Below are 14,704 nucleotides of genomic sequence, written 5' to 3'. Positions count from 1 at the left end.
AAATCATTCCCGTCACCCCTCCCTTCTTGTCTTCCATTCGGCCTTCCTCTTCTCCACCTCCTCTTCTTCTGCCCTGCCCTGTAAGGCCCTGGGCTAAGGATACTTCAGGACCTAGTGTATCCGTTCACAGTAGGCGTGCTAAGCTAGGGTATCAGGTATTCTCTCTCTCAGTCAGGTCTCTTCTCTGCCTGGGCTGTCCTCTGTCTCTCAGTATCCCCTGCTACTGCCCCTGCTGGGGGTAAAAAGGAACCACCCGGGGGCTTCTTCTCCAATCCACGTTACGCCGAAGTTGGAGGTTTGGATGTGCCTCCATCTGGGTCCCTGGGCCGCTACCGCTACGAATACCGCTACCTACGGATACCGCTACTGCTGCCGCTGGAGCTTCGCTTGACGCTGCCGACAGCTTCCCTGGGCTCCCCCTCCACCCCCTTCTCTTCTCCTCTCCTTGACCAGGTCTGTCTCCTCCACTCGACTCGTTCTCCCGCCTTTTTTTTCATAAGTACTAGTCGCCTCTTTCGCCTTGCCATACCTGGGGGTGTCGATTTTATTTTATTTTTATTTATACAGCAGCTGGCGTCGTCACACAATCGCCTCTTATTTCAGCTGTCGTCTCCCCCCCACGACCTGACCTGACTTACGGATGTAAACTCTACCCACCCCAGCTCCGGCCACTCTGCTTCCTCCGACAACATTTGCTCCTCGCATTCCTCGACGCCGTCCGGACCTGATCTGTTTCTGCTTGTCCCGCGATTAGACCGCCGGACTCAACAATTGTACATCCAGTCCAACCACATCGACGTCTGCTACTTTTCCCTCTTCCACGTTACGACTCGCGCCGCTTTGCTCGATTCCGTCTAGTCTTGTCTTTCCTTTTTCAGTCTCCTCTCGGCCCCGACCGCTGCGTGACGCAAGAGAGAGAGACCGACAGAGACAGCCATTCTCGGCTTGCATTGGCCCCCGTTCTCAACCAACGGCGAACCCGACTGCCATCGCCACCCACGGCCTCCAAGACGACCGCCTTGGCCTCGGACGCTTCTCGTATCCCACCGCGATCAGAACCCTAGATATTTCCCGGCCCATCACTCATGACGCCCGTGCTTCCGTCACTATAAACCTTAGTGGCGCCGCTTCAGCTGGAATTGTCAATCCTCAGCCAGCAACTGCACAGATACAAACCGACATCATGGAGGCACCTTCGAGATACAGGGAGCCTGCGGGTCTTCCCAGCATATTTATAGACTCAAACCCAAGAGACTCAAACCGCTTCGACTCTAGCAGTTACTCCTCCTCTGTGGCCATCCCAGGTTCCGGAGACAGAATCAACGCACCGCCGCCCTTACCACCACCACGACTTCCCTTTGACGATCCTCACATGCATCACCAGGAGCCCAGACAACACTACCGCGATCCCTCATCATACAGCCCTAGAGAACATAGTTACCACGACAGCTTGGGAAGTTTGGATGACAGGCCACACTACATGAGGTCCGGTTACAGGCACGATGAGGGTTATGCCAGCATGGGTTCGTCTTCAGCTTCGGCTTCCACAAGGTAGGAAATCCCCAACCGTTCAATCGGGCCTAGTTTGGTTCTAGAAGAAAAGAACTTGAGAGTGTCGAGATTTTGGGTGCCCATCTAACATTTTCACATTGATAGATCTGAATGTTCCTTGCCGAGCATCTCGGCCGGGTTTGGTCTGCACCACAACCAGTTCCAGTTCCAGTCTGGCGCCGACGCTTTCACCGACATGAAGAAGAAGCTCGCTCCCCTAAAGACGTTCGATAACAAGCCGCCTGGCTCACTCCTCAGTGCGTCAAGCACATCATCAACTAGCGACCCTTTCTCGAGGAGGCTTTCTGGCGACATGCGGGTACCGCCACTCTCCGTGCCCACCAGTCTTCCGTTGCACCTCAAGACGTCAAACCTACTAGACTCTCCCGACAGATACACGCAGACTCCTCACTCTGCCCTCTCACCTTCCCCTAGAAGCCAGCCATTCCATCTCGGCCAGGACTATAGGTCACCTCGGTCCGTCTCCGACCTCGACAGGTCACCACCTACTCGCACCAGAAGGAATAACAGCGACGATGCATCATCGCACAGCTACGAAGTGGAGGAGATGGAAATGGAGGAGACCAATTCTATGAAGAGATTGCGGATAGAGGATCCCATGAGAGCACACTACGATGGTGCTGGGGCGAAGCGCCGTGCATCCGCTGATCCCGACGACAGCGTACCACTTGGTTTCACCACCCAGAGTGACTTGCTACGCCGTCGCGATGGAAACCAAAGAGGATCCCCCACGCCTCGACTGAGTGTCATCCCTCAAGGATCAATCTCTTCGCCATCCGGTCGCGCAGGGTCTTACAGCTCTAACCTATCACTACTCACCGGGAGCATTACCAGCATGGGCTCGTCGTCGTTTGGCCGAGTCTCTCCAGGGGGCCTTTCCCCAGGTGGAATTTCGCCCGGCGGAACCGACCCCAGCTGCAGCTCTCCCTACAGTGCATCAATGTCGCTCAACCCCTCGCCTCGCGGTTCCCTTTCCAGGGCACCCCACCAGCGGACCATTAGCGAAAGCCGGCCTCTCGCTTCTCCCCGCAAGCTTACGGAGGTGAGCAAGCCTGGTGGAACCAAAATTTCGGGATTCTTCATGTGCGATTGTTGCCCGAAGAAACCCAAGAAATTTGAGTCGGCTGAGGAGTTGGCGTAAGTACCGACCCTGCAAATATTAGAAGCTTTTCGCTAACCGTCAACAGGTCTCACGAAGCCGAGAAGCAGTATGAATGTTCTTTCTGCGGAAATCGATTCAAGAACAAGAATGAGGCCGAACGCCACCAGAATAGTCTTCATGTTCGCAGACACAGCTGGAGTTGCTCAGCCCTGAATGGCTATGATCGTGCGTTCCACGACAGTACCAATCGCCCCGGTGAAGCAGACTCTTGTGGCTACTGTGGTGAGGAGTTCCCTAGAAACGGGAGAGGCCCTGGTGCTTCCGCACCGCGACACGCTACCGACCAGGATTGGGAAGAGCGCATTCGCCATCTCCAAGAAGTACACAAGTTCAGGGAGTGCAACAGCAGCAAGAAGTTTTTCCGCGCAGATCACTTTCGGCAGCATCTTAAGCATAGCCACGCAGGCACAAGCGGCAAATGGACGAACATGCTGGAAAATGCTTGCATGCTGGATGAAGATCCTACTCCGAGATGAGCATAAGCCAAGCTCCCAAGCTCGACTTACCGATGATTCGTTGGAGACCATGGCATTGGTTGACTGGCCATTCATTGAACGCAAATGTCCGGGGCGCGTAGCGCGACATTACTCGGATGCGTCCAACTAATACACCGAATGCGAGCGAACGATTTGAGACTGTACAAGCAGTCAAGATGAAGACGGCCGTTGACGCACGGGGCCGAGCGGAACATGTCGAGAAACATCCAACGCCACGGTCTGGTTAGCAATTCCCTTGCCAGTGCCATGCGCCGTACAAAAAAGAAAAAATCAAAAGCATTTTGTTGAAGCATGTGGGCAGCATCCTCGGGTTTGATGGGCTGGCCATTTGGAAGCACCCATATTTTGGGGCCTTTGGAGTATAGGTGGTTGCCATGAGGGGCTTTCAGGCACCAGAAACATATCTGCAAGCTGTCTGTTGCGCGCATTCCATTTGGAGGAAATACCAGGCATGATCGGGCCAGTCAGTGGTGGGGAGGTGATACGATGAAATGATATTGGTATTAGAAGAGATGCAGCACATCCTTCAGCCAGACTGAAGAGTTCAAGCTAGCAATGTATTTTGTAGGGTCAGGGCACACAGGTTGGACAATAGTGAGAAAAGAATAAAAAGTTACCAAATCTCGAACAAGTTACTGTTTCCATCCATAACATGTCCCTGGCTTAGATTTGCTTTCTCGTAATTATGTGATGTGGTTGAGTACTTGGTTTCCGAATCGGCATGATGGGATCAAGAGGAAGGTAGTCTGACAGTCAATGAAGACCTGATCAGATCCACAGCTGGCTACAGCCTACGAGTAGCTACAGTACGGAGTACCCCATGTTGGTGTCTGTTGAGCAAGGAACAAACACATGCTCTGGTACCTTGCTCTGTGTAAACGCCAAGTCGCCATAAGGCTTCATCAACGGCAATTCGGCATGCCGCGGTGAGGCCGCCGGTTGACAGAAAGTCACATGATCTCAGCCCTATGAGCCACAGAGAGATGTGGCGGTGGCGCATGGCTTTGTTCTGTCTTTACCCAATATGCCAATGTACCCTACCTTAGTAACAATAGATAGTAGGCATGGGAAAGTGCCCTGAGGGGAAGGGGCAAATGACCTGGACCTGAGGCGGGGGAAAGGGGGGCCACACCGCAGGCACGAGGGAACAGGACGCCGGACATTTCTTTCCACCACACGGCCGAGTGGCAGGAGCCAAGAGCACGAGGGAACGAGGGTACGTACAACACAACGACTGAGGCGACGAAAACAAAGGTGGAGGCTTGGCTCTTTTCGGCAACGGCAGTATTCTGGGAAACAAAGCTAGAGCAACTTCAGGCCGAGCCACAAGCACAACTGCGTCATTCTCGTCACCACCACCCAACCACTACCACCAGCGTTTGTCGCATCCTGAGATTGGCACGCGAGAGGGGTCTGTCTTTCTGGTAGCTCTTGGGCTTGGGACACCGACATTGACTCTTTCGTTTCCCCCTTCTCCCTTTTCTCTCTTGGTCACACACCAATATCCATCCGTAGACAGCAGGGAAACTTACACCGTCATTCACTACCATACTACGCTCATGTATCTTGTGCCAAGCTGCCCTTTGAACCCTTCATCGATAAAGCCATTCGCATGGTCCGTGGCCACATTTCAACCGAGGACGTGACGAAGCGATTGAAAGAGATCGAGTCAAGCTTGACGACCACGACCACGACCACGACGGCATTGCAGGACGCGGCGCAGGTGCTACCCCCCAAGGAAAAAGAAGCGCCGACCAATACGTTAGAGATCTACACAGGCGAGCCTGTAGGCAGCGAGGAAACTGAAGCTTTACACCGACTTTTGAAGAAGAGCTGCGTCGAAATGGCGATGAACCGTATCGATGGCAAGGAGGAGCTCTATGTCGGCGGGTGAGACACATTATCTCCGTCGTCATCTTCACTGTGAGGCTCACTAACGTTGTTTACCAGCATATGGGCTTTGCGCCGCCCTTCAGCACTGAAGGAGCGCAACATCACCCACATTCTGTCTGTGCTGCGATTCGACCCGGCCGGTCTCAAGAGCGAGACCGACACCTGGGAGAACTACGGAAAGAGCTACAAGCACATGGTCATCGACATCGACGATGTCGAGGATGAGGACCTGCTCGTTCACCTGCCCAAGGCCGTCCATTTCATCGAGGATGCGCTGTACCCCGGCAGCAGCAAGAAGAGCGTCACGGATGGGCCTGAAGAGGAGGCCCAGAAAGACAAGAGCTTTGAGGAGAAGGCCAAGCGCTTGAAGGCGGCTGTGGCCAAGGATTTGGAGACCGAGTCTGAGTCTGAGACGGAGGCTGCCTCGGCTAAAGCGGCGGCGGCAGCGGCGAAGCCCACAGATCCGGATGCCATCCTCCCCGCCCCCCTATTCGAGCAGCTGGATCTCAGCTCTGACGGGGAGAAGCCGGACCCCAATGCCCCAGGCGGCGTCTATGTCCACTGTGCCATGGGCAAGTCCCGTTCCGTCTCTGCCATCGTTGCCTACCTCCTCTGGAAACACCCCTCCCGCTTCGGCAGGTCCGCGGCCTCGACGGCCGCCGCGCAGAACGGAGCATCAGGAGGGGCGCCCAAGTCCGCTGAGGAAGCCGCAGCAGCGCAAGAGAGGGCTGCAGCCGCCGTCGCCGCCGCCGTGAAGTGGGTTCGCAATACGCGAGAGATTGCGGAGCCGAACCCGGGCTTCATAAAGCAACTCGAGATGTGGTGGATCATGGGGTGCCCTGACGACGTGGCGTCGCACCCCATTTACAAGCGGTGGGAGTTCCAGAGGGAGATTGACGAGAGCCTTGCCGCGGGTCAGGCACCGACAAAGCTGCGGTTCGAGGACGAGGAAACGAGCAAGGAAGAGGCGGAGAGCGTGAAGGGCATGGAGGTGCGGTGCAAAAAGTGTCGCAAGACGCTGGCCACGCCGCGCTTCGTACTCGATCACGAGCCCGATGCCCCTAGGGACCAGCGGCAGCAACAGCAGCCGTGCGGACACGTCTTTGTGGAGCCGCTGGGGTGGATGAGGGAGGAGCTGGAGAAGGGGACGTTGGAGGGACGGCTGTCGTGCCCGAATCAGAAGTGCGGCGCCGCCGTGGGGAGGTACAGCTGGCGGGGATTCCGGTGCAGTTGCGGCGGGTGGGTTACACCCGGGTTCAGTCTGCAAAAGGGGCGTGTGGACGAGGTTGCTGCGAGGGTTCCTGGGGCTGGGGGTGCGGCAGCGATGGGGATTCGGATGCCGCCTGGTTCGGGGAGGTTGTAGATGCATAAGCGTTGAGTTCGCACAGAGCTTGCGGTCTAGAGCTAGAGCTAGATGTAGATGGTGAGAATACATGGTGGAAGAATGTGCATTTGGCAAGGCGTTGGAAGAGGGGGCTTTGGCCTGGAGTTGGGTGGGACAGGGAAGGATCGCATGACATATACGGTTGCATCAGCCTGGAACAGGGGAGACGGGAGGGTATTCCTAGATGGCATGGAGACTCGTTCTAGATGATCCTCGCTGACTGCAGACTCTTGAATTGCACGTACATCTGGCTCCGTCAATGGATTGTTACATGTGAATGGCTGGATACCTTGCCTATCTTCATGGTTGCCTTGGATCAAGGTATTGCCGTACGGATACTTATCCACGCTTAGTGTGCCCAATGAGAAAGTTGATGAATGTGACCTCGCTTTGACGCTGGCCATGAAGAAGTTTACTCGTCCCAGTAGTCACTGATGTTAGTCTCTATTCGTTGAATATGTTTACTTACTGACTGTGTAAGGTTCGCTTCAAACCAAACGCTCTTTCAGCGTACGAAAAGCGACGATTCCTACTCCCAGAGTGCGCATGTATGCTCGCGTGCTCCCCCTGAAGCTTACTCCGAGCCGTTGCAGCGAGAGAGGGAAACTTGGCTTTACCTTATCCCGAGCTTCGTACATCTCGGTACACGAGTGGATCGGACCACAGGTTGCTATCGAAGCACTGTAAAGACACCCTGTTTCTTTTCCAAGATCATCTTCCTTTCTTGGGGCGTTGTATTACTTCGGCCCGTTTTTGACGCATGTACAGTTGGAGCCAGACTGGGATGCTTCTTGCTTGCAGAGGGGTTAAGAACGAGATGGAGATTTTCTAGGAGGTAAGATTGCTGCCTGCATGCACGAGATGGAAGAGCAGAGGCAGGAAAGGTGAGGTGAGACGTGGTAGGTGATCCATATCCGTACAGTTGAGGCAGGCCAAACCCATCGATTGCTAGTGTTCTGAACGGCAGTTGGTCTCTTCTGTCAGAGTGGGGGCGGAACCAGACGCACTTTGGATTCTAGAAGAAGGTGAAAATGCTGCCTGCAGTGAGCTAGATGCGCGAGGTCTAATGTAGGCGCGAGGCAGCGTGAACAACTATCCGTAATGTCCCGCGGAAAGAATGTTAGGCAGGCGAATTCTGGATGTTCGACGGGGCAACGGAGATGATGCTGATTGTCTGCTTGGGGGTGTGGTAATGGTGCCGGAGGTTTGCCAAGTTGGTGTTGCCTACGTCTAGTTCTCGGCAAACGATGTTTCTCGTGGGGTCGATGGGAGGGGGTAGAGGTTGAATGAAGATCCCAGCCCCTGTTCTAGATCGCAGAAGGATCGTCGTAGGACTGGGAAGAGTGAAGAGCATTGTCATCACCCGCGAAACGGCGGACCCAAGGCTGATGAAATTCTTTCTGTTTCTTCCTGGTCTATATGGAGCACTGTGAGCTCAGCATGATGGTTGTTGCCTTCTCGCCTCTGTCGATGTCGGGGAAGTGAAGGGCGCTTCACCATGCTTTCGCTTACGGAAGGAGTTGGGAGTTGGGAGGCTGTACTGGGTCTTAGGGGTGGGCCCATCTAGTCGGAGTCTGGAGACTTTGCGAAGACATGGAGTCTACGATGATGATTATAATCACTTATGCGGTGCCGTTGCATTATAAGGCTATGTTGGAAATTATTTCGACGTTCGGAGAAGAAGTGGCCACGGTTAGATTACGAGAAGTTCTCCTAGGCGTGGTACGCCTGGAAAGTAAAAGGGTCGATGAGCGGGACGAAGATCAGGACGACATCACGATGACACCCCCTGAATGGCACTCTTCCAGAGGCAGTCATCCAGAGCGCGGTAGAAATGCAATAAGGCCCTGTGGCTCGGATCTGTCTCGCGCGGCCTTTTACACGCCTTCTGGTCTCTTGTTAATCTCATTTCAATTCTCGTTTACTAAAATCCAGCTTTCTACTGAATCACTTGTGGTGCTGATTATTCATCAATAAGTGAGCGGATAACCCAGAAGACGATAGCAGGCGAGGTACAGAACTAAATGTCGCAAATCGTTATAAATTTGACCGTAAAGCAACCCGCCAACATACATTTGACATTTGTTTCATACTCAAGCGAGCATTCTCATATCCTCCTCGATGTTCAACCTTGACTGCGTGAAAGAGTCGCTGGGTTAGGCAGCAAGCCGCAGTATCCTCCCTTTGCAACCGCCTGCGGGTCTTTGGATGTGAACTGTTAGGTGTGGGTGTACGCCAAGCTCTACTCACAAAACGAGCGGAACAAGGTCTTGAGACTCTGACCAGCTTAAAAGCCAGACCAGGCTACATATCCGCAAATAACCAGCTACCTCCTGTCCTAAAGACTTCCCCTTCCGGATCTTCGCCCGTCCGCTGAGATCGAGGGCAAAACTGCACATCAATCCATCGTAGGCCCCCTAGAGCTCACTAATCTCGACATCGATTGAGATCCCTCCTTGCTACATCCAACGGGCATATACTTGCTAGTGTTGGTCAATGAGGCGCAGCAGCGGCCAGCATACTGATGCTCCTACGCCGGATACCCAGCGGAACCTCCGCCGTACAGAGGACACATGAGCTCGCTACCTACTGTCCACACCATGCTCGACCGACGACGGGCCTGCAGTGGTGCAATCCTACGCTTGTAAGGTAGAGGGAGTGGGAAAGAAAACGCATATCGTAAGACGAGTCTAGCCTGTCACGATGCCGTTGGGAGCGAAGGAGCAAGGGGAGAGAGGGAGGGGTATGATTTCTCTGAATGCTAGTGCTCTCTGGCGTACGGGGTTCTTCTTACCTGCCGCTCTAAGCGTCTGTGTATGCAAGGTATCTCCTCTCCATGTCCCTGTTGTATTCCTTCGACTGAGGGGGGGTATACTATGTAGCTCGTGGGCCTCTCGTAGGAGTCGAGGCAGATTTTGGGCTGATGGCGAAAGAAATAGCTCTAAGGCTGCAGTGAGGGTGTACGATCATCTTTCCCCTTCTCTCAGCTTGGTGTCCTTCTCTCAATCTCACAACGGGTATCCGTGCTCACGAGCGTCCGTGTGCGTGGGGGCTTCATTGTGGATGGATTCTTGGGCATGGATGAAGTTCCTCCATGTCGGTATGGTTGCTTTCATCTTGACCCTCAGCCGGGTCTACTACATAGAGGAGCTGACAGTATTGCCCATTATAGATGCATCTGTCAGAGTGCTGCCGAAAGAAGATCTATTCCCTTACGGAAAGTAAGCGGTTTCGTTCGCGATGTTGGCGCACCAGTCCCTTCTTTCCCCAAAACGTTGGCCCCTATTCTGCCATCCTTTTTTTGCAGCTCGAAGGATCACCATCCCGGCACGGACTCGGGCTCCGAAGACTAGAAACGCCGCCTAGGAAATTTCTTGGGAAGAAAGACCGCCCCGCGCGCGCACGCCCCGCCTTCTATTTCCAAGCTAGAGCGAGTCGGGACGGGAGGGGGTTGTTTGCTATCTTCCTCTATCACTCTCCCTGTTTCCCTTTGCTTGCTGGGACTGTGGTCTGTCCCGGCTAACGGCACTTCCGAGGCTGTGCAAGGAAAAGAATATTGGAGCCTGTAGGGCTGGAGGGACCCTCTTTCTGTTTGCTGAAGAGAATCGAGGTGGTCGTGGTGTGAGCATAAAGGCCTGATGCCAGCGGGCGTGAGACTTTGAAAGGATTTGTCTAGTGAGAAAACCTGATGCCTAAGTGTTTTAAGATCCCTTGAGACGAAAATGCCAAGTTCGTGACCATACTGGCACTTTATGTGTATATCTAGGCAGTGATTGGACAAATTACGCCTACGGCTCTTAACAAAACGACCCATCTTGTAACCTTGTCCAACGAGCGTTTTCTTCCGAGAGGTGCGATATCTTCGGCTGCCGGCATTGCTTTGGTGCTTTTCAGCATTAGACGACACTCATTTGCTTCTTGCGGGGTCTTTATTTCGGCCAAGACTGGGTCGTAAGTATTTGTTAATAAACAACAACCTTTGTAATTGTCTCCGCTTTGATACGCAGCCCCAGGCAGCAGCATTTCTCAAACAGTGACAAAAAGGAACTTGTAAGAGAAACGTACACGGTTGTGTCATAATTGGCAATACGAGGTTTGTAGAGGTGGCGCTTTTTGACTTTATGCGGAACTTCGATGTTGTGGTTTTCTAATATTTACAGTCAGAAGCATATTGCCGTAGCCGTTTGAATACCTTACTTGGAAGAGCACGTGAAATTTAGAGTGTGAAGTAATAGGGCATCGTACTTGGTTTGGTCAAATACTACGGATAGTGATTTGTGAATGAGTTATCATATGGCATCAGTTGTATAGCAAGCATACGTTGAAGACTCTATCAATACTTTCGAAGAAGGCGGCTAGACTTGACATGTAGCATAATGGTATAAATAGCTGTGGACCGCATGTCTAGAAGATGAGAACAACATTGTAGGTCTTAGGTGTTCTATAACTATTACCAACTCAAGCCGGAAAGGTTCCAGGCACGGTTAATGTAAACATGTTTCGAGGCACAACTTCGTATGACCCGAAATTCGTGAAGTCTGCCATGAAAATCGAAATTTGACTTGTCTTAGACCTGGCTCCAATTTGCAACAAGAGGCTTTGATTGAGACGCACTGTTGAGACTATTGACAGAGCCTTACTGCAAGTCTGCTTCTGTACTCTGACAACCTCTGGGAAACGCACGAAATAGGTAAATGCCCAACTTGCTTTTGATCTCGTACCGAAGATCTCTTGATAAAATCGCGAAGGACCGCATTTCTTGACTTCTGATGATTGAACAATTACACAAGTCGTTGTGAGTTTGATACAGAGTAGTACAACACCAATGCGTCTTACTACGCCGCCAACCACGTCGCATTGGCAGCAACTCCAATGCTAGATATCTTGGCATGCCGCATCATTCTCCTGTACTGCTCAATCTTGGAAAGCCCAACCATGACAACTTCCTCGACAGCCTCCTGTCCAATATTCTTCTTCCAGACAGAAATCACACCATTGACTTGATGATCGTCAATCGTGACAGACAAAATCATCTCCGTCTCATTCCTCAGCTCCCACGACGCCCGTCCATACGCCTTCATACCCGTCGCCTTCCAATGCACATTGCCCAGCTCGCCTGACTCGTACTTTCCATCGCTCTCTTTGATATCGATCTTGAGCGCACGTTGCGAGAATTGGATCTCGGTCTGGGCAGGCAGGGTGTGGAAATCGATCACGGCCACTTCTTGGCCTCCATTCGAGGGTGATGTGACATAGCACTTGTCTCCCCAGGCTGCGAGGACTGCTTGCCGTTTTACTTCGTATCGCGGTATTGTGTCGCCCTTTACGCCGAGGACGCGGCGATGATCTTTGAGCGCGGTGTAGTGGATTTCCAGGGCAGGTGTCTCTTCGGTGCGGCGTTTGTCTGGGGTGGCGTCTACGCGGACGATGAACTTTTCAAGCCAGCCGGGAGCCATTGTGATAATTTTGACAGGAGGTAATCTGTGTAGTGAGAAGGTTATCTGGGTATGCCAAGGCTTCTGCGTATCGGTCAAATCTTTCGTCTTTCGACTTATGCTAGCAGGTGTCGGGTCACAGGACTCATAGATACCAGCTTCATGGCTGTTGCCTAAATGACTCCATCGTACGAGGAATCATAGTGTTAATACCTCTTAAGTGGGACGTCTCAGCCCAGCTGGACAAAGCGAGACTGGGTGTTGTTGAGGTCCCCATCATTGTCATGGGCATACTATTCCCATGGCGGAGTTGGCGGAGGAGTTTCCCGGGTAGAGATCCACTGTCAGAGCTTCAGGAGCCTTGTCGTCTATCTCAAAGTAGACGAAACGGTGGAAAGTGGGGGTTCTCCGGCTCAGACCCGTGATTTCGGGCTCCAATATCGTCTTCGGGGTCCATTATTGGTCCTCTCGGGCTCCATTTGTAGGGAAATTGAACAGAGCCTCAGGGTCCAAGGTCATCTAATGGTAGCCAAGCACCTGGTCGTCGGGAGAACGACATACTTGAACTTGTGGTGGTTCTCCTCCTGCCTTATTACCTCACCTTTGGGCCCGAATTCATGCAATATGAACACCAAGGCACGAGAATTGAATGATTCAAGTCCTATCGAGAACTTGAGAGAAGGTAGCTTGCCTCAGGTACGTCACAGATACACGCAACTCAGGGGAGTGCCCATACATGGTTTGGCTACTACTGTTTATTCCAGAACTACTCGGCTCTTATTGAGCAAGCGGAAGCTTGGAAAGGCGTGCGTAGACATAATGAGAAAAACCACTCGGAAGTTGGAATTAAGAGTTCATGATGATGGATGATGGATCAACAGCGCTGCAATATGCGTCAACTCCTTTTGGGTGAAAACTCTGGGAACTAAAGATGGTCCTAATTGACAGCATGGTACATCGTTTGGCTTTTATTATCACAAGAGCATTGTAGTAAGTGAAGCAGACATGGGCGCCGGCAACACCTGAGCGGGCCAGCGCCGCTACGGCATCGTCCATAGCGCCGTCGGAAACCCGGGCCTGGCCGGTGTCACTCCGTCCGGCCGGTTACCAATTCAACGTTACGCCACCCGATCAGCTCTGCAAATGTAAAAGTTGAGACGGAGACTATCTCTCCGGACAGCACGGGCATTGCCAAGATGTTGTCCAAGAACACTTGCAATTTCCGCCTCATTCGAATCGGTTATTTAGGCTCATTACCGGATGCGACGCTGATCTCCACCCCCTCAATTGGTGGAAACTCTGCTCCCCCAGCAGAGACTCATGAATTTTCACTTAAATGTCGAGAGTTCGGATTCGGACGCAGGGTCACGGAGTAGCCCGGGCACAAAGTCTCCAGAGAACTTAACTTTGGAGACATGTTTCCACCTTAAATTTTCACCTCTATGGACATCACTCTGGGTCAATGTGGCGTGATACAGGGCTGCAGAAGCGACATAAGATAAGCATTTCGGACGCCGCCTACAAACTGCACATGGCTCAACAGCTCTATCGGCTGAGACATCTTCTCAAGGTAATATTCTGACCGTTTATATTAATCACACCTTTTACCTTTCAGATGACAACATTGCGCGACTTTAAACTTGAATGGCGGGACTCGGGAGTTGCCCCTCTCAGCTTAGCTCGGCGCACCTGTCAACCTCCCGGTTCTCCACTCCCGGGGGAACACCCCGGACTCGGGAATCTCGGTGCAGCATCACTCCGCTCCAAGATGCAAACTTTACTGCCGCGCTTGAGACGATGTGACCGGTCTTCTATTCCGTGCAGCTACAAAACATCTCATGTATCCACCGGAGCTGATCCAATGTTACCTTTGTGATCCTCATTGTCTCTCCAGCTTAGAGCATTCCCCTTGAGGTTCCTCAGAAGATCAGCATCCAAGCCCCCGGGTCGAGATCATCACATAAGTCATCAAGCTCTCAAACTTCTGCTCTCCTCCTCTTAACCATCCATCATGCGTATTCTCACCGCACTCCTCGCCCTAGCCACCTCGACTATGGCAGAGACACTCCTATACAGCAACCCGCTGAACTCAACCGCCGACGTCGCAACCTGGGTGGCAGAGGGCCCCCTCACCGTAGCAGCCGTCAACGATACCCTCGAGCTCTCGGGCGGCGGCAACCCAGACGACTACTTCGTCTACTGGGTCCCCGAAGTCTTCCCCGACGGCATCCGCATCACTTGGGAATTCTCCCCGCGCAACGAACCCGGCCTGGCCATGTTCTTCTTCGGCGCCGCCACCGTCGCCGACGACGGCAAGGGGTCCATCTTTGACCCGTCCCTCAAGCCCAGGAACGGGAGCTACCCGCAGTACCACTCCTCCGACATACGTACGCTGCATGCGTCCTACTTCCGCAGGCGCTGGCCCGAAGAGAGGGCGTTCCATCTGGCGAACCTGCGCAAGTCACCTGGATTCCACCTTGTTTCTCAAGGCGCGGACCCCTTGCCCCCCGTCCCTGATGCCGCTGGTGCGTTTTACAAGATTGAGGTCATCAAGGACAAGCGCGAGGTGAAGTTCCGCATCAACGACTTGCCCATCTTTGAGTTTTACGACGACAAGTCCACGGGACCTATTATCCGGGACGGAAGAATTGGGTTCAGACAGATGCAACCTCTTGTTGCGAGATATCGTAACCTTCAGGTATGGAAGCTTTGAAGAAAGGACGATGACGGACATTGATAGATGTATTATGATGCCTTTATG

The 14,704-nt window shown here is 52.9% G+C and overlaps 5 protein-coding genes across 5 annotated transcripts; 3 read left to right on the top strand and 2 right to left on the bottom strand.

The window, feature by feature from the left end:
* Positions 1–880: 880 nt before the first annotated feature.
* Positions 881–3,210, top strand: CCOS01_08958 (uncharacterized protein; the record flags this gene model as incomplete). Its single annotated transcript, XM_060457118.1, has 3 exons — positions 881–1,551; positions 1,657–2,709; positions 2,760–3,210. Coding segments are annotated over 3 exons (2,175 nt in total), but the record flags the coding sequence as incomplete, so codon positions are not given.
* Positions 3,211–4,015: 805 nt separating this feature from the next.
* Positions 4,016–4,231, bottom strand: CCOS01_08957 (uncharacterized protein; the record flags this gene model as incomplete). The annotated part of the gene is made up of 1 exon (XM_060457117.1): positions 4,016–4,231. The coding sequence occupies one exon, from the start codon at positions 4,229–4,231 to the stop codon at positions 4,016–4,018; it is 216 nt and encodes a 71-aa protein (XP_060311817.1).
* Positions 4,232–4,843: 612 nt separating this feature from the next.
* Positions 4,844–6,487, top strand: CCOS01_08956 (dual specificity phosphatase; the record flags this gene model as incomplete). Its single annotated transcript, XM_060457116.1, has 2 exons — positions 4,844–5,121; positions 5,182–6,487. The coding sequence occupies 2 exons, from the start codon at positions 4,844–4,846 to the stop codon at positions 6,485–6,487; spliced, it is 1,584 nt and encodes a 527-aa protein (XP_060311816.1).
* Positions 6,488–11,343: 4,856 nt separating this feature from the next.
* On the bottom strand, positions 11,344–11,964 carry CCOS01_08955 (uncharacterized protein; the record flags this gene model as incomplete). The annotated part of the gene is made up of 1 exon (XM_060457115.1): positions 11,344–11,964. The coding sequence occupies one exon, from the start codon at positions 11,962–11,964 to the stop codon at positions 11,344–11,346; it is 621 nt and encodes a 206-aa protein (XP_060311815.1).
* Positions 11,965–13,954: 1,990 nt separating this feature from the next.
* CCOS01_08954 (YesU protein) lies at positions 13,955–14,656 on the top strand (the record flags this gene model as incomplete). The annotated part of the gene is made up of 1 exon (XM_060457114.1): positions 13,955–14,656. The coding sequence occupies one exon, from the start codon at positions 13,955–13,957 to the stop codon at positions 14,654–14,656; it is 702 nt and encodes a 233-aa protein (XP_060311814.1).
* Between the last annotated feature and the right edge of the window lie 48 nt (positions 14,657–14,704).

The sequence above is a fragment of the Colletotrichum costaricense genome (genome assembly GCF_030867565.1).
Source record: "Colletotrichum costaricense strain IMI 309622 chromosome Unknown Scaffold_9.1, whole genome shotgun sequence".
NCBI classification, from domain to species: domain Eukaryota; kingdom Fungi; phylum Ascomycota; class Sordariomycetes; order Glomerellales; family Glomerellaceae; genus Colletotrichum; species Colletotrichum costaricense.
This window is presented reverse-complemented; position numbering and strand designations above follow the sequence as displayed.